This window comes from Podarcis tiliguerta (genome assembly GCF_965153285.1).
Source record: "Podarcis tiliguerta genome assembly, chromosome: 13".
Classification (NCBI taxonomy): Eukaryota; Metazoa; Chordata; class Lepidosauria; order Squamata; family Lacertidae; genus Podarcis; species Podarcis tiliguerta.
Genome location: NC_139546.1, coordinates 38,798,613 through 38,820,275, shown reverse-complemented (window position 1 = coordinate 38,820,275; position 21,663 = coordinate 38,798,613). Strand labels below are relative to the sequence as shown.

General features: G+C 46.0%; 2 protein-coding genes across 4 annotated transcripts in view; one reads left to right on the top strand and one right to left on the bottom strand.

Annotated features, from left to right (window-relative positions):
- Positions 1-21,663, top strand: part of LOC310662758 (interferon-induced very large GTPase 1-like) — a 93,703-nt gene that overhangs the window by 51,806 nt on the left and 20,234 nt on the right. For 2 of the 3 annotated variants that reach the window (XM_083409826.1, XM_083409827.1), the window contains 7 exons: positions 9,816-9,887; positions 13,141-13,212; positions 13,621-13,692; positions 14,373-14,444; positions 15,072-15,143; positions 15,842-15,913; positions 16,543-16,614. In XM_083409826.1, the coding sequence (XP_083265952.1) occupies positions 9,816-9,887; positions 13,141-13,212; positions 13,621-13,692; positions 14,373-14,444; positions 15,072-15,143; positions 15,842-15,913; positions 16,543-16,614 (504 nt within the window). The remainder of the gene's footprint in view (positions 1-9,815; positions 9,888-13,140; positions 13,213-13,620; positions 13,693-14,372; positions 14,445-15,071; positions 15,144-15,841; positions 15,914-16,542; positions 16,615-21,663) is intronic. The other variant, XM_083409828.1, reaches the window with a different exon arrangement.
- On the bottom strand, positions 2,480-4,695 carry LOC310662830 (pyrin domain-containing protein 1-like). The gene is made up of 2 exons (XM_083409989.1): positions 4,553-4,695; positions 2,480-3,781 (listed from the first exon to the last, which is right to left on the bottom strand). The coding sequence occupies exon 2, from the start codon at positions 3,775-3,777 to the stop codon at positions 3,496-3,498; it is 282 nt and encodes a 93-aa protein (XP_083266115.1). The 5' UTR covers positions 3,778-3,781; positions 4,553-4,695; the 3' UTR covers positions 2,480-3,495.

Here is a 21,663-nt window from a genome sequence, read left to right as displayed (position 1 = left end):
GGAAACGGAGAGCGAGGGGGAGGAGTCCGAAGGAAATGTCAGCGACGACAGCAGTCCGAGGTCTCTGAGTCTCTCCAGTGACTCGGAGGATTCACAGAAAGGGGCCCCCATAGTCAGGGCAAGGGGAGTGCCCAGGGGGACACCTCGGGAAGAAGGGGCCAGAGGGGACTCAGAGAGTAGCAGCTGGAAATCCGGACCAGCGTCCCCCCCAGAGTGCAGTAGGGGGGAGGAGTCCAAGGCATCGGGATCAGGGGGCGCGCAGGCAGAGGGAGAACGTGAGGCAGGAGTGACCACACCCTCGTCAGGGAGCGAGGAAACGGTCATCAGGAAAGTTAAACGCGCGCGCGCGTCAAGTTCAAATGTACAGGAGGGCGGCAAGGTGGGCAGCCCGGGTAGGGAGCCAGGTCCTAAAGCCCGCCGAAGAGAGGGGGAGGAGTCAGAGGGGTCAACGTCTGCGTCAGAAGAGTCCAGGAGGGAAGAGACCCCGGGGGGTAGTAAGACCCAGAGGAAGAGAGAGAGAAGGAAGAGGTGGAGTAAGATTAGAGTCTTAAACTGGTGCACAGGGGGCGGAGACTCAGACAGAGCTTCGCCGGTCTAGAGTCCAGACGTAGAGCTGGGACGCTGAGGCTTGGAAATGGAGACTATTCTTCAATAAAGACTTTGTTACTGTACTACCGGCTAGCGTTGGTCCTTGGTGAGCTGGGACCAGGAGCCAGCTCCGACACATACGCTTCAGGTTACAGACTCCCCTAACCCAGAAATAGTACCTCGGGTTAAGAACTTTGCTTCAGGATGAGAACAGAAATTGTGCTCCGGTGGCGCAGCAGCAGTGGGAGGCCCCATTAGCTAAAGTGGTGCTTCAGGTTAAGAACAGTTTCAGGTTAAGAACGGACCTCCGGAACGAATGAAGTACGAAACCAGAGGTACCACTGTAATCAATGCATGAACTTCTGTGGCAAAGTTTCTCTGGTCCAGAAACGGCTTTAGCTGTTGAACCAGCCACAGTTGGTAAAAGGCATTTCCAGTCACTGAGGCCACCTGAGCCTCCAGTGACAGAGCTGGATGGAGAAGCACCTCCAAACTGTGAGCCTGCTCCTTCAGCAGGAGTCAACCCCATCCAGGGTAGGCAGCAGGCCAATTTGTCAGGCGCAGGAGCTATTCATTCACAGTACCTCAGTCTTGCCAAGATTCAAGCCATAGCTGTCAACCTTCCCCTTTTGGGGGGAAATTCCCTTATTCTAGCACCGTTTCCCGCTGCTATCCCGGATTGTTAGATATCCCATAGACTGTCCCCAGGACAGGTGAGGCTGCTGATCCCTTATTTTCGAGGCTGCTCATCCCTTATTTTCAAATCTGAAAGTTGACAGCTATGATTCAAGCTCTGCTTGTTTTTAAAAATAAAAATAAAACCACAAAATATATAATAAAAACAACAACCCAATAACGCTCCCACCCAAAAAACCCCCCACATTTCAAGCTTATAGGTCTCTATGTGCATCAAAATCAACCAAAGGTCTGGTTAAAAAGGAACGTTTCTGCTTGGCACCTAAAGGTGTATTATGAAGGCTCCAGGTGAACTTCCAGAGGAGAGCATTCTCGTTTTGCCACTCTCCGGACCTCTTGAGGAGGAGGCAGATAAAGGAGGGGGTCAGAAGGTGAATGAATGACTTTTATTATTACAGTCACAGACCAGTTCTGGCTCACTTACAGTATCAGGAAAATCATAAAACACAACAGGAATACACTGAATCACAGTTAGGTATGATACGGAATGGGGGGGCATGTCTTCTTCACCTCCTTCTTCGCTACAATATATCCATTTATTTCCAATTGCCAATGACAAAAGGGACTAAAATCTATAAAATTCATAGAAAATCAACGTGCCAATTTGCTCAATTTCTCTAGGACTCCATGACACCTTCCCTGTCCTCCATAATCCCTCAAGCAGGGTGTCAAGACCCTAATCCTGTCAAATCACTCTGCCAAGCCTTTCCTCTGGGCAATGCCAGGTGGCAGACTATGCATACATGGACCATTGTCTTCTCATCACCAGGACTCAGGATGTGCTTATCTACGCATATCTCCAGCTCTGCATATTCCCCCCTCCCTCCTCCATACGTTAATCCTGTGTAACCCAACCTCTTCTTAATATATTCATGATGTAATCTGTGTAACCCAACCTCTTCTTAATGTATTCATGATGTAACTGGGATGTATTTTGCACTGTATTCTGGGACATGGAGGGAAGTTTCAAAAATTCATGTCACCCCTTTCTCGCTGTTCAATCTCGCCTTGAACCTTGTTGCGCAATAAACATGGATCTTCTGCAGTTTGCTCCTCTCCGGCTGAACTCATTTTCCTCCACAGGGACCCGTGGACTTAGTCCGACGAGCTGGGTGGCAGAGCAGCCTCGCACCCAGATTTTACCGTAACAGGTATAACATAGACAATTCAGATATAGCGGCAGTTAAAAATATGTATTAATCTGTATGTGTGACATCATCAAAAATGTTGTTGCTGCATGCCAGCCCAATCCATTTGCCCAGAAGGCACCATCACTTCTTTTATTATACTAAGAATGATGGTCCTTAGGTGGGAGCCATGGCCAGTTCTATCACAAAAAAACATGCCTGACTAGTTCAGCAATGGAATCGAATCCTCCATTACATTTTAATCCTCGCTGGATCCAGGACCCCAGGAATTACATGGGGCTTGAGCATCATGCAGACTGAACCCCCCCAAGTTACAATAGTTGTATTTAGACGTGTCGGTATAGAAAGGGTTTCCAGCTGCAGGGACAAAAAAAATGGAGGCAATGATGGAGGCATTGTGGAAGATTTTTGCAGCCCAGCATTTTGAATGGAGGGCTTAAAAACCTCACAGTTTCTTAATTGCTAGAGAAGGCTCCGTGAGGTCACTCCCCCTCTCCTCCTGAGAGACGAGCTGGGTGACTGAGCAGCCTCACACCTAGATTTTTCTGTAACAAAAGCTTTCTTCCTATTCCCCCCCCCCTCTTTCTCCTTTGCGGAACATAGATCAGAGAACACGTGTCTGAGCTCCTTCCTGAACCCAGACTCCATTTTGGTACTGACTTTGTAATTTTGCACTCAGTTAATTTGTCTACCTGCATTGTTTTTGCTGTGGCGCTCAGATCTATGACTAAGACCTTGTATTATGGAAGTAGTAAACCTTTTAAAACTTGTGCAACATGTGGTCCAATTCATTGCCAGAGGGGTAGAGATGGGAGAGCACACTGTCAGTGCCTAATACTGGGATATTTAAAAGGTTTAGCAACCTAAATTTCCTGTGCTTTGCAAACGCAGATACATAACTGAACAAGATTCTGCATGCTTTTTAAACTACCACTTCCACCCTCATGACTCCCATGAAAAGAGGATCAGAATCAATATCCCTCCATTTGCAGAGGGCTGAGGAAAATGACAGTCCGTTCCCCTTAACTCATGGTGAGTTCCATGAGACGGCATTCCTTTTTCCTTACTCCTTCCCGGTGAGGGCAAGGAGCCTCTGTGCCTCGTTTCTGCGGTTGATGGCTCTGAGGACCTCGGCCGTCACCTGCACAGCATAATCTTCCAGGTAGAAACTCAGAAGGTAGTGGCTTAAGTCCACCACATCTGCCTTCTCCAGTGTCCCAAGGGGGATGTTGTCATAGCCCTCCCTGAGGGGGAACTTGTTGAGCTTGAGCTTGAATCTCCTGAGTTCGTCCTTCTGCAAGTTCTCCAGCGTGGACATCAGGCAGTCTGCGATGGTCTTCTCCATTGCCCTGCAATGTCACCCCCAGCAGCAGGGGAAAGCAGACACAAAACAAGAGAAGCTCAGCAAATGGACCTGGGAATGAGGCAGATCATTAGAAGATACTGCCAACTTCCATGACTAGGAATGATACTGAGGGGAAGAGGTTGGCTGCTACATGGAGCCAAAATTGGATAAAGGAAGTCAAATGACCTGTATTTCAATGTTACACTGCTGCCTGACCATTCTAGCACTGGGAGAGCTGAGAAGCAGAATTCCCTTCATCAGCTCTGCTATGAAAGGGCGGCTCCATCATGCCTGTTATGTTTTGCTGGAAGCCGCCCAGAGTGGCTGGGGCAACCCAGCCAGATGTGTGGGGTAAAAGTAATACAATGGTACCCTGCGATAAGAACTGAATTCGTTCTGGAGGCCTGTTCTTAACCTGAAACTGTTCTTAACCTGAGGTACCATTTTAGCTAATGGGGCCTCCTGCTGCCACCACACCACCACCACACGATATCTGTTCTCATCCTGAAACAAAGTTCTTAACCCGAGGTAGTATTTCTGGGTTAGCGGAGTCTGTAACCTGAAGCGTCTGTAACCCGAGGTACCACTGTATATTATTATTATTGGTCTTTACTTTGCAACTTGGGCTCTCTCCTAGTGGAGTGTGTGTTCAGCCCCAGCTTTTTAATCTAGGTACCCAGCAATTTTCCTCTTGTTAATTCACACACACACTCACACAGGTCACAGGAATTAATATATTTTCCCATCTCCTTCAAGAGAAAGGGTTAATCTCTACCTGCCTTCTGCATCACGGCCTGAGTCAGTTCTCTGGGATGGTGTATGGGGCAGTGAGTAGCCACCTGGAAAGGAGAGAGAGAGAGAGAGGATATGAATGAAGCAAGCAGGAACTATAAGAAATTGATGACGATGGGAGTTGAGTTATTGGGAGCCCATGCACTGGATTCCTCTGGCATGTCTAGATAGCTGAGTTCAGCCAAACTTTAAAAACCTAGGTGTTTTTAAGATCTTGATCTGGCCCCAAAGAACATGATGAAGCCAGGTCAGGTTGTCTAGGAAGGCTCTTCCATGACATTACAAATGTTACTTTTTATTATTATTCTGCCATGTGTGTAGCACTGTATCACCAGTTGCTCTGTGCCCCCTTGGGAGGGAGGTGGGATATAACTACAGGGAAACAAAACTTGCTTACCTTGTAGTGGGCGTAGAATAGAAGAATTCATCTGACCTGGATCTAACTCTTCTGCAAGAGAACAGGAAAGAGGGAATGTGACTGGGATGCCCTTTGCCATCCTGCCTCCCAACCTACAGTCTAACTTTGTGATCTTCCCTCGGTCAAAACGCACCTCGTTTCACATGGGCCTTCCAGATAAATTTATTTGTGTGCTTCTTCACCAGCGTGAAGCTGAACTTCTCTTGCATTTGCTCAGCAGACAGCTCCACGTACTGCTGCAGCTTCTCAGCATCCAGGTATCAAAACTTCACTTCCTGCGGAAAAGCGGGAAACCTCCCCACGTTAACCAGGAAACTTTTACCTACCACCCAAAAACTTAGCATGGTCCACCCTAGGAACAGATTTGCCCATCCTTGTTTCTAGTTGCATCTCCCTCCCAAGGAAATCGCTAATGTTTCCTCATGCCAACTAACGTGAAATGCTGCCAGACAGGAGTCCTAGCCCTTTCTCTGTAAGCTGCCAAGCAAAATAGCAATGACCTTACCACACTTGTTCCTTTCCCACCTCTCTCTGCATTCTGTCCACATCAGCAGGCATGACCAGGTCATCTGCGAGTGGGAAAGATCCATGCCAGTTGTTTATTCCCCCCAGTCTTATTTGTTTAATTCCCCCCCCCCAAGAAAACATTTATTGGTGCGAAACTATTTATGTTCTTAATCTCCATCCAATGCCCGGGGGGGGGCATACTGACTCCCCAGCCCCCACCCCAAATATATTTCCAGTGTGTATGGCAAGTGGGAGTGGAGTTGAATGCAGAGTCCATATAATGTCTGTGTTGTCAAAGCATGCTTGGCTGCATCCAAACCGCACAATCGGAAGTTATTCAAAGGCGGCATAATTTATCTGTGCAGCAAATGTTGGCCCCTTCTGATTGAGTAAACAGCACAATTTCTCCTCCTTGAATAAGCTATGGTTTTGATTTTCAATTTTAAGCAATATATAAAGTAAAACTGTTACAAAAAATATTAGGGGGGGTTGTAAATTGTCTAGAAGAAACTATTTCAACTCACTACACTGAAAATTTGTGGGAAATAACCTTTGTGGAAAATGTCATTTAATTTCCTGCCTCCCTCCTCTTCCTTTCTTTCACATAGCTTGGCTATTACAGTGGTACCTCAGGTTAAGAACTTAATTCATTCCGGAGGTCCGTTCTTAACCTGAAACTGTTCTTAACCTGAGGTACCACTTTAGCTAATGGGGCCTCCTGCTGCCGCTGTGCGGCTGCCGTGCGATTTCTGTTCTCATCCTGAAGCAAAGTTCTTAACCTGAGGTACTATTTCCGCGTTAGTGGAGTCTGTAACCTGAAGCATCTGTAATCTGAAGTGTCTGTAACCCGAGGTACCACTGTATTGGCATGGGCAGACACCCTTAATGGCATTTTGTGCCACCCAAAAGCATTGGCCTGGACACAACTCAATGCCACCTAATAGAGGATGGTGAGCATATTATCTGAAGTGACCCTGAGCTTATTTTGGGGTACACATGTTCACTTCCTCTTTCTTTCTCTACATATTGAGGATATTTGGTGTGACCCAAAAATTCTTGCGGGGTTCAGATCACCACATAGCAATGATGAGCAATGTTCAAAACCAATGGCTATTGATTCCCAAATTCCTTACCTTCCCTGTCTGCCTGCAGCTCACAGTTGATGGCTTTCAGAACTCTGGCCGTCACTTGCAAGGCATAATCCGGGCCATAGTAGACAAGGAGCAGCTGGCTGAGGTGCGAAACAGTTGCTTCCTCCAGCAACTCCTTTGAAATATTCACAAAGCACTTCTTGATGGGGAAATGGTGGAGTTTGCCCTTGAACTTTTTTAGCTCAGACTCCTTCAATATTTTCAGAGTTTTCAGTAGAAAGGTATGTGAAGGCCATGCTCTTCTCACTGTTTTGCGTAATAATATTGATGGGGGGAATCCAGTGAGCTCCCATTTACCAGCATTCAACAGGCTTTGCATATGAAGGCACGTGCAGCCAAGAAATCTGCTGCCAGGGCAGATTCAACTCCTGGGACGATCTGGAGGCACGCAGGCTTTCCTGGGCTGGTGAAGGAGAGGACCAGGCTGCTCGCCTCGTCCTTGCCATCGATGTCCCTCGGTGCGTCGGCCATCCCGTCCGGGACGCAGTGTGGGAGCTGATCAACAGGTCTGCAAAGCGCCAAGCATCGGCCTCCTCCAGGATATACTTCGGGGAAATGGGCACAGCCTTTCAGGACAGGGGTCTCGTAGAGGCTTATTCTCGTAGAGGGGGTCTGGAGAACTTCTTCGGGTCGTCCTCGCTCAGACCCGGCAGGGTCTTCAGCAGCCGGGCACGCGGGGGGGGGGGGCGAATCCACCCGAGGGCGACTGGGCAGCGGGAAAGAGCAGAACCTTAGCTAGTTGCTAGTCCCTTCCAGCAAAAGGCGCGAGGCTGCAGAGGCTGCAGCATCGAAAAAGAGGGAGGGAGGGAGGGGACGGGGGTGCCGTCCTCCGAAAGCACCGTCGCTGCAGCTTGGCAAATGCCGCTGGTTGAGGCCAAAGTTCTTGCGACATATATGGAAGCGAGAGACGCGTGGAGGAGAGCCCAAACGCTGTACTCAAGTTCCCTCTCTTAATCAGTCCTTTTAAGGGAAACCTGCAGGCAGACGCTACATTCTATTTTGGGGAGGGGATGAAGAAACCGTTTACTAGAAATCATGTGTTATCTCAGAACCCATGTCAGAGGGAGACTTTCAGTTTCAGTTTCTGCTCTCTGCCTTTAAATATAGGGGAGGCACAAGTGTTTGCTAGCTGGAGCTGAGAAGTCTTTCTGCTGCTCCTACAGAGAAAAGAAGGTAGGTTCTATCCCTTTCAACATGAGATGCAAAGCATACAGATCTTCTGTGAATGCTTAGAGTTTGTGTACATTTCATGAACTCTTCCTTATTAAATGGAATTTCCAATTGCGAAAGATCCCACCCCACATTTGGGGTGATATTAGTATCTACTGCATGCCGAAATCAGTGGTCCCTTCAGTAGCATATATATATATATCTTGTGGGAACAACACAAAAGTGATTTTAGATAGTTCTTTAATTTAATAATAATAATAATAAATAATAATAATAACAAATATTTTTGGGAAAGTTGTTGCATTGTGTTCTTCCTATTCAAAAACCTATACAGGTCAATGAAAAACTGGTAGGCATAATCAGTATGGTTACCAACTGATCAGAAAAAATGCTGTGTCCTGTGCCTTTTACTGTGGTTTTTGCTGCACAGAAGAGGCAGAGAAGCATTTCACAGCATGGAGTGAATCACCACTTCCTGTTAGCTGCACATCCTCAGAAATTATTGCAAAGCATTAAAAAATACTCAATTAATTATGTTTCTGTGCCCCTAGCAGAAGCCTGTCGCTCCTAGCTCAAACCTTTTGGGGTGATCTCCAACTTTCTGGGACTCCCCTAACAAAGATCCTGGCTACGCCCATGGGTGTGTGTTCCAAAATCTGCACCTCTCCACTCTGGCTTAGAGTGGCTAGGAGCCTGTCTGTCAGTACACTGCGCGGGATGCTCCTCTGCTAAGGAGGGAAGGAGACAGAAGGGAAAGCAGTGAGTGGGAGGAGGCAGGCAGACAAATGGAGGAGGAGGGAGGGAGGGAAGCGGAGGGAAGCACACCTGACCCCAGTGGCCCTGGAGGAAGTCACTGGCAGAGTGTGAAAGGCAACAAAAAGAAGCCGTTTCTGGTCCATGGTCTATTCCAGCGTCAGAGGCACCAATGCAGCCCCATGCCAAGGGCTCAAGGTCTGCTTGTGGCTCTCCCTTTTCTGCAGCTGCTCCATCTCCCTCACACAAGTATCATCCCAAACCTTCCAGTGCGTTTCCTGCATGCAAAAATGTCTGGCTGAGGAGGGGAGGGGGTTTGTTGTGCATGTGCTAAGAGTCAAATTAAATTGCGCAAAATAAATTTGCTGGTAAGCAACTGAATCCCACCCTAAAATAGCAAGCCTGGAACCACCCACAGTTTTCAGCTGAAGTAGAAAAACAAAAATTCTGATTTGGTATAAGATAACTTTTGAAAGCGGAACAGGTTCTAATTCTCTCTCCCCCCCCCCTCACTCTTTAAATAAAATGTTTCTTTCACAGACTGCTGCTTTCAGAGATGTCCAGCTATGAAATTATACGCAAAGGGAGAAAGCAATTAATTGATATACTTCAGAAGGACATAGACTGTGTTTTAGATGACTTACGCTCAGAGATTGTCATCACAAAAGAAGAATATGAGGGCCTGGAGAAAATCAAAGACTCAAAGAAAAAAAGTAGAGAGTTGCTTATTCTGATACAAGAAAAAGGGGAAGCTGCCTGTTGCCAGTTCCTGGAATGCTTAGAAGTCGCATGTCCTGCTTCAAATCATGCCCTGCAAGGTCAAAAACATGGTGAGTCTCACCATTCTTCCCCAACCTTAAAAACATTTAGATATCTCTTCCTTCTTCCTTGTTATCACAACAGCCATATGTGTTAAGAAACCACTTATCACTTTACAGATGAGACTCAAAATCCACTCCAGTTTTCTGGCCGCTCAATGCTGATGTCGGAATCCCATCCAGGTGAGTTTGCAGTTTAGCAGCAAAGGCTGGAGCCATTGGTTTGTTTTTGCCTTTTTAAAACCTATTTCTTTGAGGCAGGGCCAGGAAAATATTTCACAACCTATTTGAAGTTGGACATGCCTATTGTAGTCCAACAACCTTAGGAGGGCGTGTCCACAGGTTTCTCATCCCCTGATCTAGCATACTGTATAACTGCAAATGTTCAGAATGTCTACCCCATTTTACTAGAAACTAGTTTGTTTCTAGGTTGCTCAGTCGGTGAAGAGGAAGGTAAAATTCAGAAACACGCAGAGGAAGAGAAGATAGATCTTGAAATAAGTAATCCCACCTAATCAATGGTGTAACGAAGGGAGAAAGTGAGGGGGTGCAGCTCTGGGATTCTTTTTTCAGACCAGTAACAATTACATGATCTGCTGGAAAAGTACATGGGTGGAGTTAAGTAGAACAGTGATTGCTCCAACTACATTAAAACTGCATTAGTTACTTCTACCCTCAACTACCTTTAAACAAACATTCCCCAGCAAAAAAACCTAGGCTAAAACAAATCACGTATACTTAGCTTTGAAAATAAGTAAATGTTTTGCTCACAGAGTCTCCAGAAGTTTAATAAGGTTTAGTCTTATTATAAGTTACTGTAAGTTTAAGTTAAGTCTGCTGAAATTAGTTTTCTTATGGACTGTGCCAATCCTGAATGTATGGGATTTGTGACCATTATGCACATTTGCCTTCAGTAGCAGTAAAGCTCTGCTGGATGAAATATAAATGCCTCTGGTCTATTTTGGGGGGAATCCTGCAACATGTTTAAGTATTTACTCTGCTAACTTACGTCAGAGTTCTGCTCTGGATCAATACTGAGTAGAATTCCATGAGTTACACCTTCATCAGGAGCGTATTTCTGTGTCCCTTCCTAGAGCATTCATTCCCCGAGAAGAAAGATGACAGACCAAGAACACGGCTGGATGCTTTCAGAGGTACTTAATTTCGTAAAGCAAGAGCGCACCTCAAAGTCAATACCGAAAGGACCAAAAAGCGCAAATATCTGGGAAGGAAATTACTGAGCTGTATCACATTAAAGATGGGATGCGGGTGGCACTGTGGGTTAAACCACAGAGCCAAGGACTTGCCGTTCAGAAGGTCGGCAGTTCAAATGCCTGCGACGGAGTGAGCTCCTGCTGCTCGGTCCCCTAAGGAGGCGGGTGGCACTGTGGGTTAAACCACAGAGCCTAGGGCTTGCCAGTCAGGTCGGCGGTTCAAATCCCCTCGACGGGGTGAGCTCCTGTTGCTTGGTCCCAGCTGCTGCCCACCTAGCAGTTCGAAAGCACGTCAAAGTGCAAGTAGATAAATAGGTACCACTCCGGCGGGAAGGTAAACGGCGTTTCCGTGCGCTGCTCTGGTTTGCCAGAAGCGGCTTAGTCATGCTGGCCACATGACCCGGAAGCTGTACGCCGGTAAAGCGAGATGAGCGCCACAACCCCAGAGTCGGTCATGACTGGGCCTAATGGTCAGGGGTCCCTTTACCTTTACCTTATCACATTAAAGAAGAGTCTTTTTAAACCCCACAGCAAGGCCTTGGCACCTCTCTTTTTTATTATTGATTTTCCAAATTATTACAAATCAAACCTAATTAATTTAATACAGTTTTATAAAATCAGGTTTCCCGCTCCTGTTGCCAGCATATGTCCATCTCTTCTTTTCTTGCCATTTCATTTTTTCTTAAAATCCACTTAAAATCTTTGCTAGTTGTAAACCATTCTCACTGCTGCCGATATATCATCTTTATAAACAGTAGACTTCTTATTTTCCATAAGTACAGATTCCTTTTCACATGTATAGTCATTCAAATCAAGATTCTCAGACCTGTTGTGGAGGGATATTCGGTCTCCCTTCTTGTTTCCATCCCTGCAACTTTTGCAAAGTCACATTCCAAACCATCTTGCTTGCAGGCTAAAAATAGCTTGTTTTTCCTTGACACAAAGTCTTTCCCCATACAATCCACTTTGGTACCTTTCACCCTCTCTACAGATCAGGTCCATAAATCCTTTTAATTGCAGTCCATTCAACCTTGCCTGGGGTGTAGGGTGTAGTAAAATCATTTTAAATTCCTTATTTGCCCTCCCCCCTAATTTTCTTGATAATCCTGTTGTGCAAATTCTATCAATTGCTATTGTAAAATTCAAGTCGCTGTTCTCAGACCTGCTGTAGAGCAATATTGGTTTGTCCTCCTTGTTTCATTCCCTGAGACTTTTACAAAGTCACATTCCAAGCCATCTTGTTTGCAGGCTAAAAATAGCTCCCAGATAACATATTTGTACTGTGCCATTGTAATTCTACTCTGGTGTTTTCCCTTAACACAAACTTTCCCTGGATGATCCACTTTGGGCCTTTTCTCCCTCCCTACAGGTCTGATCTATAAATCATTTTAATTGTCGTCCATTCAACCTTGGTCGAGGGGAGGGGTAGGACATAGTAAAATCATTTTAAATCCTTGTTAAACATAAATTATTTGCCCCCCCCCCTTCCTCAGTATCACAGTACAGTCGTACCTCTGCCTACGTATCCCTCTGGATACGTAAACTTCGGGTTGCGAATGCGGGATGTGCAGAAGGGCGCCTCAGGTTATGGACTTTTCGGGATACGGCTGGGCCTCCGGAACGGATCCTGTCCGTAACCCGGAGGTACCACTGTAATACAAACAGAATAAAATCAACACGACATACACACGGTTCTTTCATTTTCGCAGGAGAGGACAGGCAAAAGAAACCATTTGGCGTCCATATAGAGAGAGCACAAACCCCCCTGTCCTCCCCTTCCATCAACTGCTATAGTAAAGTTTGTCACGCTTCAAAGAGAAAGTTCATCCAATACCTCCAGAGAGCTAATTGCAGTACTTTTGGCAACCGATTATGTCGCTTCAGGAGCACATCTTGATGGCCCTCAATGTTTCGAATTGTTAAGGAACCCTTCACAAATCAAGCCGCCAATGGAGGAGCGTCCATGGCAGGGACACACTCCCAGGTTGCATCCATACTGCCTTTCAGTTTAGGCCAGTTTAGGCCAGGCATAGGCAAACTCTGGCCCTCCAGATGTTTGGGACTACAATTCCCATCATCCCTAGCTAACAGGACCGGTCAGGGATGAGGGGAATTGTAGTCCCAAACATCTGGAGGGGCGGAGTTTGCCTGTGCCTGGTTTAGGCAGCCTTGGACTTAAGGACACCATGGGATACAGTGAACTTCCCAGTATCCCGTGAGGAGCATTGCCAGGAATTTCACCTCATAAAAACCTGGTTAATTACTGCTTGAACCTCCCCCCTTCCCCAGAGGGGGGAGGTGAGCAGGCACCATATTTGTGGATGTGACTGGAAACCAGGCCTTGGCACCTCTTTCCAGGACTGGGGAACCCGTGGTCCTCCCATCAACCCCAGCCAGCATGGCTAGTAGTAAAGAATGTTGGAAGTTCTTGAACCTTGGGAGGATGTGTCCGCAGGTTTCTCATCCCGATCTAACATACTGTATAATCGCAAATGTTCAGAATGTCTGCCCCATTTTGCTAGAAACTTATTTGTTTCTAGGTTGCTCAGTCGGTGAAGAGGAAGGTGAAATACAGAAACACCCAGAGGAAGAGAAGATAGATCTTGAAATAGGTAATCCCACCTAATCAATGGTGTAATGAAGGGAGAAAGTGAGGGGGTGCAGCTCTGGGATTCCTTTTTCAGAGAAGGAGGAATGACATGATCTGCCGGAAAAGTACATGGGTAGTTGATGAGCTCCTGAACTAAAGAATTTACTAGTACACTTTCGTTCCTCATCGCTGCTGCTGCTGTTGTGTGATTTCAGGTGCTGTTATGAATATTGGCCAAGGCTGCAGAAAGGTCTATCCCATTGTTGGTGCCTTAATGGGCGACATGGCTTTTGAGTGGTGATTCTTATCCCAGCATGTAGCTTTTGTTGCTAAACCACTTTGAGATGTTTCATGGGAAACATATAAATAGGTTGCCACATTGGAGAAGGCATTTTTAGATGGTTGTGCTAATGTGAGCTTCTGTCTCTAGGTTGTCCAAGTCAAGAGAAAGAAGATGGTGTCCTGGAAGAATTGGAGGAAGAGAATAAACACCCCACCACAGGTAATCCCTCCTAATCATCATCACAGTGAACAGGGAATGTAGGGTGTGCTGGAGACAGAGTTTTGGAAGAGAGATCTTACGCTCTCGTAGCAGAGTAAATGCCACATGCTTAGGGAGTGCTTTTCAGCTCCATGGAACCATCTGTGTGGAGCACCTCAGGGTTCAATTTTATCCCTTATGCTGTTTAACATCTACATGAAACCACTGAGTAATATCATGCTGAAACAGTTCAGGACGACCCACAGTCTCCCCAGAGAGAAAGGCCTGCTTTGGGGTGGGGGGTGTGGAGAGAGGCCCTGCGCGCTCCGACAGTCTCCTCAGGTCTATTTGACTTTTCTCACATGTTTAGTGACTTGTCCATCTAGTAACAATTTGAATATTTCATGAAGATATCCAAACATAACTACTGTATCTGTGATATAAAGATCCATTTGATTGATTGATTGGGTATTAAATTAGTAAATAAATAAATAAACTTAAATGACTTTGGAGGGTGGTAGATCACTGTTAGTTATACTGGTAGTAGATCACAACCTATTTGAATTTGGACATGCCTATTATAGTTCAACAACCTTGGGAGGGCGTGTCCACAGGTTTCTCATCCCCTGATCTAGCATACTGTATAACTGCAAATGTTCAGAATGTCTGCCCCATTTTGCTAGAAACTTGTTTCTTTCTAGGTTGCTCAGTTGGTCAAGGGGAAGGTGAAATTCAGAAACACCCAGAGGAAGAGAAGATAGATCTTGAAATAGGTAATCCCACCTAATCAATGGTGTAATGAATGGAGAAAGTGAGGGGGTGCAGCTCAGGGATTCCTTTTTCAGAGAAGGAGCAATGACATGATCTGCCGGAAAAGTACATGGGTACTTGAGGAGCTCCTGAACTAAAGAATTTACTAGTACAGTGGTACCTCGGGTTACATACGCTTCAGGTTACATACGCTTCAGGTTACAGACTCCGCTAACCCAGAAATATTACCTCAGGTTAAAAACTTTGCTTCAGGATAAGAACAGAAATAGGGCGGCGGTGGCGCAGCAGCAGCAGGAGGCCCCATTAGCTAAAGTGGTGCTTCAGGTTAAGAGCAGACCTCTGGAACAAATTAAGTACTTAACACGAGGTACATCTGTAATACACTTTCATTCCTCATCGCTGCTGCTGTGTGGTTTCAGGTGCTGTTACGAATATTGGCTAAGGCTGCAGAAAGGTCTATCCCATTGTTGGTCCCTTAATGGGGACATGGCTTTTCAGTGGTCATATCCCAGCATGTAGCTTTTGCTCTTAAAGCATTTTGAGATGTTTCATGGGAAATATATAAATAGGTTGCCACATTGGAGAAGGCATTTTTAGATGGTTGTGCTAATGTGAGCTTCTGTCTCTAGGTTGTCCAAGTCAAGAGAAAGAAGATGGTGTCCGGAAAGAATTGGAGGAAGAGAATAAACACCCCACCACAGGTAATCCCTCCTAATCATCAACACAGTGAACAGGGAATGTAGGGTGTGTTGGAGAGAGAGTTTTGGAAGAGAGATCTTACGCTCTCGTAGCAGAGTAAATGCTGCATGCTTAGGGAGTGCTTTTCAGCTCCGTGGTTCCATTTGTGTGGAGCACCTCAGGGTTCAATTTTATCCCCTATGCTGTTTAACATCTACATGAAACCACTGAGTAGGATCATCCTGAAACAGTTCAGGACCACCCACAGTCTCCTCAGAGAGAAAGACCTGCTTTGGGGTGGGGGGTGGAGAGAAGCCCTGCGCACTCCGATAGTCTCGTCAGGTCTGTTTGACTTTTCTCATATGTTTAGTTACTTCTCCATCTAGTAAGAATATGAATCTGTCATGAAAATATCCAAACATAACTACTGTATCTGTGAAATAAAGATCCATTTGATTGATTGATATATTGATTGGGTGTTAAATAAATAAATAAATAAAATAAAATAAATTTAAATGACTTTGGAGGGTGGTAGATCACTGCCAGTTTGTTATACTGGTAGTAGATCACAACCTATTTAAAGTCGGACATACCTATTGTAGTCCAACAACCTTGGGAGGGCGTGTCCACAGGTTTCTCATCCCCTGATCTAGCATACTGTATAACTGCAAATGTTCAGAATGTCTACCCCATTTTGCTCTTCCAACTTGTTTGTTTCTAGGTTGCTCAGTCGGTGAAGAGGAAGGTGAAATTCAGAAACACCCAGAGGAAGAGAAGATAGATCCTGAAATAGGTAATCTCACCTAATCAATGGTGTAATGAATTGAGAAAGTGAGGGGGTGCAGCTCTGGGATTCCTTTTTCAGAGCAGGAGGAATGACATGATCTGCTGGAAAAGTACATGGGTATTTGAGGAGCTCCTGAACTAAAGAATTTACTAGTACAGTGGTACCTCGGGTTACATACGCTTCAGGTTACAGACTCCACTAACCCAGAAATAGTACCTCGGGTTAAAAATTTTGCTTCAGGATGAGAAGAGATATTGTGCTCCGGCAGCGCGGCAGCAGCAGGAGGCCCCAATAGCTAAAGTGGTGCTTCAGGTTAAGAACAGTTTCAGGTTAAGATCAGACCTCTGGAACGAATTAAGTACTTAACCCGAGGTACCACTGTACACTTACGTTCCTCATCGCTGCTGCTGTGTGGTTTCAGGTTCTGTTATGAATATTGGCCAAGGCCGCAGAAAGGTCTGTTCCATTGTTGGTCCCTTAATGGGGACATGACTTTTTAGTGGTGATTCTTATCCCAGCATGTAGCTTTTGTTCTTAAAGCACTTTGAGATGTTTCAAGGGAAATATATAAATAGGTTGCCACATTGGAGAAGGCCTTTTTAGATGGTTTTGCTAATGTGAGCTTCTGTCTCTAGGTTGTCCAAGTCAAAAGAAAGAAGATGATGTCCGGGAAGAATTGGAGGAAGAGAATAAACACCCCACCACAGGTAATCCCTCCTAATCATCACAGTGAAAAGGGAATGTAGAGTGTGTTGGAGAGAGAGTTTTGGAAGAGAGATCTTACGCTCTCGTAGCAGAGTAAATGCCACATGCTTAGGGAGTGCTCTTCAGCTCCATGGAACCATTTGTGTGGAGCACCTCAGGGTTCAATTTTATCCCTTATGCTGTTTAACATCTACATGAAACCACTGAGTAGGATTATCCTGAACCAGTTCAGGACCACCCACAGTCTCCTCAGAGAGAAAGACCTGCTTTGGGGTAGGGGCTGGAGAGAGGCCCTGCGCGCTCCGGCAGTCTCCTCAGGTCTGTTTGACTTTTCTCACATGTTTAGTTGCTTGTCCATCTGCTGGAAAAGTACATGTGTAGTTATGTTCTTGTTGAGTACCTCCAATACAGTTATAAACAGCAGGGGTGATAGAGGACACCCCTGTCTCATCCCTTTTGAGATAGCAAAAGTCTCTGAAACGTTGTTTATAATAAGTTTGGCTCTTTGAATGTGGTATATGGCTTCTACACCCTTCAGAAATCCTTCTCCCATTTCCATTGTTTTTAAGTCCTCTTTCATAAATCGCCAGGAGACGTTGTCAAATGCTTTCTCCACATCAATGAAAATCAACACTGCATGTTTATCAGTTCTGTTTTCTAGATATTTGATGATGTCTGCTACATTTATCATACTATCTTTCAACTGTCTCCCCGGTAAAAAGCCAGCTTGATCTTTATGAATTATTTTATTTAGAAGCCTTTTCAATCTTTCCGCCAAAACATCTGCAAATAATTTATAGTCATTATTCAGTAATGAAATGGGCCTATAGTTTTGTTTTGTTTTTTTTAAAGGCCTGATTTTATTTATTTATTAATATCGTCATCATAACAGCCTATAGTTTTTAACCTCTAGACCATCAGTATCTTTTGGGGGGATTAAGGTAATATATCCTTCTTTCCACGTACTTGGAATTTTCCCTTCTTTTAAAATATTTTTCATAACCTCACATAATACTGGTGTGACTTGGTCACATAATATTTTAAAATTTTATAATATTTAGCCGATATGCCATCCATGCCTGGCGATTTCCTGATCTTCATTTTCCCTATTGCCTTTCTGACTTCTTGTTCTGTGATTGTCTGATTTAGTTGTTCTCTTTCTTCTTTTGTAATTTATTGTAGTTGGTGTTTTTGTAGATAATCCTGTATTCTATCGTCGGCTTCTTTCTCTTTCTTATATAGATCTTTATAGTATTTCTGGAATGCTCTTCTTATCTCTTTACTGTCTTCTATTATATTTTCTTCCTCTCTTATTTTACATATTGTATTTTGTTTTTGCCTTGCCTTTATTTGCCATGCCAGATATTTTCCTATGTTATTAGCAGACTCGAAATTCTTTTGTCTCATCATTTTGATTCTCCATTCTACTTCCTGATTCACCACCATGGAAAACTGAGCTTGCAGCATTTTTATATTTTGTTTTATTTTTTTCATCTTTTGGCTTAATTGTTAGCAGTCTCTCATTCTCCATGAGGTGTGCTAAGATTTCCTCTTTTTACTTTTCTCTCCCCCTTTTTTGATGGCTGTTTTTTTGAATTAAAAAGCCTCTCATGGCGGCTTTACTTGCGTCCCATACTGTTTCTATAGGTGTTTCTTTATTTAGATTCCAGTTAAAATATTCTATAATTGTTTCTTTCGCTTTATCTATTATCTTCTGATCATTGAAAAGACTTTTGTTCATTCTCCATCTAAATGATGAAGGATCTTTTCCTCTCACCTCCAAATACACCGGATTATGATCAGACAGAGTCCGTGGAAAATTTCTGGTTTAAATGACCTCGGGACTAATTCCTTAGATATCCAAATATAGTCTATTCTCCCCCAACTTTGATTTGGATTCAAAAAGAAAGTAGGTTATTTTGTTGTGGGGTTTTTAAGTCTCCATATATCTATTAGTCCCATAGTGTCCACCAGGTCAAAAAATGACCTGGGTAGTTTACCCTCGTTTGTGTCTCTTTTTCTTATGGATCTATCCAGATCTGGGATGACCACACCATTAAGGTCACCCATTAATATCAAATGTTGATCCAGAAAGTCTAGCAACGTGTCAGCTAATTTCAAATAGAAGTCTTATTTTTTATCGTTAGGTGCATGCACTCCTACTAACTTTATACTCTCCCCTTGGAACGTTATTTGCACTATTATCACTCTTCCTTCTTCATCTTTGTAGATTAATTTTGGGCCATACTTTTCTTTTATATAGAACACCACTCCTCTTTTTTATTTTTGTCTGAAGCAATAAAATCTATCCCCAATCTTTTGTTACTTAAAATCCTCTTATGTTTTTGTAATGGTTCTAGGGGTTGCTCGTGCGTAAGTTGCCGTTACTCCTGGCTAGGTTGCCTGGTTGAACCCTTTCTGTCTGGACAGCCTCAAGTTCCGTGGCTGCCTCAGTCGCTGGCAGAATCCGTCAGTGGGCGTTTCTTAAACCTCTTCCAGCATAGAAGCTGTTTGACGCCCAGTCTCCTCCCCCTTTGGCTGCGCGGAAGTTTTCTGCGCAAAGTGGGTGTGGGCAACGGAGTACTCGTGCCCTCTCCGCTGGTCTCCTGCGAAGAGTCCTGGTGCCACCTCTCCGATTCCCCCATCTGCCCCCCTTCTCCACTGGTGTTACGCTGATTTCCTTCCCCAGCGGATGGGCTACCTCCCCCCCTACTGGGACCCTCTCCACCATCGTCCTAGAGCCTCCTCTCCACCTCCCGCTCCGATGGCAGTTCCCTGACATCCACCTCCCCCCCAGGACCCCCTCCACCCCCGGCCTGACCTTCTGACACAACCTCATCCCTATCCTCGGCCGACGATGCAGGGAATCCCCTGAAGGAGCTGTCGTCATCCTCCGAGGATTCAAAACCCGCTTCCCACCCGCTCCAATACCTTCCCGTGGGGTGAGCCTCCCAGTCTGCTTCTTCTTCCTTGGACACCTCCTCTCCCTCCTCTTCGGAGGCAGGAAAACCCACGAAGTCCTCTTCGTCGTCTGTGGTACCAAACTCCTCCTCCCAGAATCTCACTAGTGGTTTTGGTTTCCTTGGGAACAGGCTGTGGAATTCTTCCACTAGATACCCGTCCTTGACCGCCTCAGCAGGGACCCACATGTTTTCTGACTCACGGGTTCTCCTTCCCAAGCTACCAAGTACTCCACCTGGCGCCCTCGCCACCTTGAATCGAGTATTTCCGTAGCTTGGTTGTGGTGTTCCCTCTCCTCTACCTGCGGGTGGGTGGTGACTCCTCCCTCCTGCTCCGGAAACTCCCGCCCCTCCCTGTACGGTGAGAGTAGGGACCTATGGAACACCGGATGTATCTTCATGCTGTTAGGCAGTTTGAGCTTGAATGCCACCGGGTTCACCTGCTGTGTTACCTCAAAAGGTCCCAGCCTCCTTGGTTGCAACTTCTTGCACCCTCCCTTTAGGGGTAACCCTTGGGTTGACAACCACACCCGTTCTCCCACCCGTATGGCCTCCCCCTCCCGACGGTGCTTGTCGGCTTGCCTCTTGTAAACTTCCTTGGCCTGCTCCAAGTTCCACCTGAGTTGCTGGTGCAAGGCCTTCATTTCTTCCACAAACTGCTCTGCCGCAGGTACACTCCATCCTTCCTCCCCCCTCCCTGGGAAGGCCCTGGGGTGACACCCATAATTGGCCATGAACGGGCTCATTCCCGTGGATACATGTTCAGCGTTATTGTATGCAAACTCAGCCAGCGCTAGTTTCTCTACCCAATCGTTCTGTCTCTCACCGACGTAGCAGCGTAGGTATTGCTGGAGTATACTGTTCGCTCTTTCTGCTTGCCCGTTGGTTTCCGGGTGTCGCGCCGTCGAGAAGCCCACCTCGACCTGCAGCAAGCTCATGAGCTTCCTCCAGAACCGGGAAGTAAATTGTTTCCCGCGATCTGAGATGACTCTCGAGGGATCCCATGCAGCCTGAAGATGTGCTCCACAAACAACCTGGCTGTTTCCTCTGCCGTCACTGCATGTGAGCAAGCGATGAAATGGCACATCTTTCTAGTAGATCGTCTACTACCATGACTGCTGTTTTCCCCCTCGACTTGAGCAAATCTGTCATAAAATCAATGGACACCACCTCCCAGGGTTTTCCCGGCGTGGGTAAGGGTTCCAGTAAACCTGCGGGGGCCGTCCTCTCCCCCTTGGCCCTTTGGCAGCGGTCGCACCCCCGTACATATTCTCGTACGTCTTCCCTTACCCTTGGCCACCAGAATTGCCTGGTGACGAGTAGCATGGTTTTGTGTTGTCCAAAGTGGCCCGCCGTAGGGTTGTCGTGGAGTTGTTTGAGTACCCTTCCCCTCAAGGTCTCCCCTGGTACATACAGCGCCCCCTTGTAATACAGCAGCCCTTCCTTTTCCTCAAACCCTCCATGGCTCTCCCTTCCCTCTCGGAGTTCTCTGATTTTAGTCTGAGCGAACTCATCATTTCTAGTAAGCCCCCCCAGTTCTCGTTTACCAAGCAACGCTCCCCCACACACCCATCTGTCCTCGGGGATCACGTGTCGTATCTCCGGCGTTCCCTCTCCTTCCATGTACTCCGGCTTCCGGGAGAGCGCATCTGCTCTTACGTTTTCTTCTCCCGGTACGTATCGGATCTCGAAGGAAAACTTGGAGAACTCCTGTGCCCATCGAATCTGTCTCTGGTTGAGTACTCGCGCGGTCCTCCAGTATTCTAAGTTCTTGTGATCAGTACAAACCTGAATCTTGTGTTGCGCCCCTATTAACAGATGTCTCCATCGGCGAAATGCCACATAGATCGCAAGCAGTTCACGGTCATACACGGTATAGTTTTGCTCCGACTTGCTCAGCTTTCTCGAGAAAAAGGCACATGGCCTCCAGCCCTGCTCAGCTCCTGCCTGCAAAAGAAGCACAGCCCCAATGGCTCGGTCAGATGCGTCGGTCTCCAGCCTCATGGGCTTCTTCAGATCAACATTCAGGAGCTGCTCCTCCGAAGCGAATGCCTTCTTCAGCCTTTCAAAGGACTGCTGGGCACTTTCTGT

Coding starts and splice junctions, on each gene's coding strand:
- LOC310662830 (XM_083409989.1), bottom strand. CDS start 3,777: ATGGAGAAGACCATCGCAGACTGCCTGATGTCCACGCTGGAGAACTTG.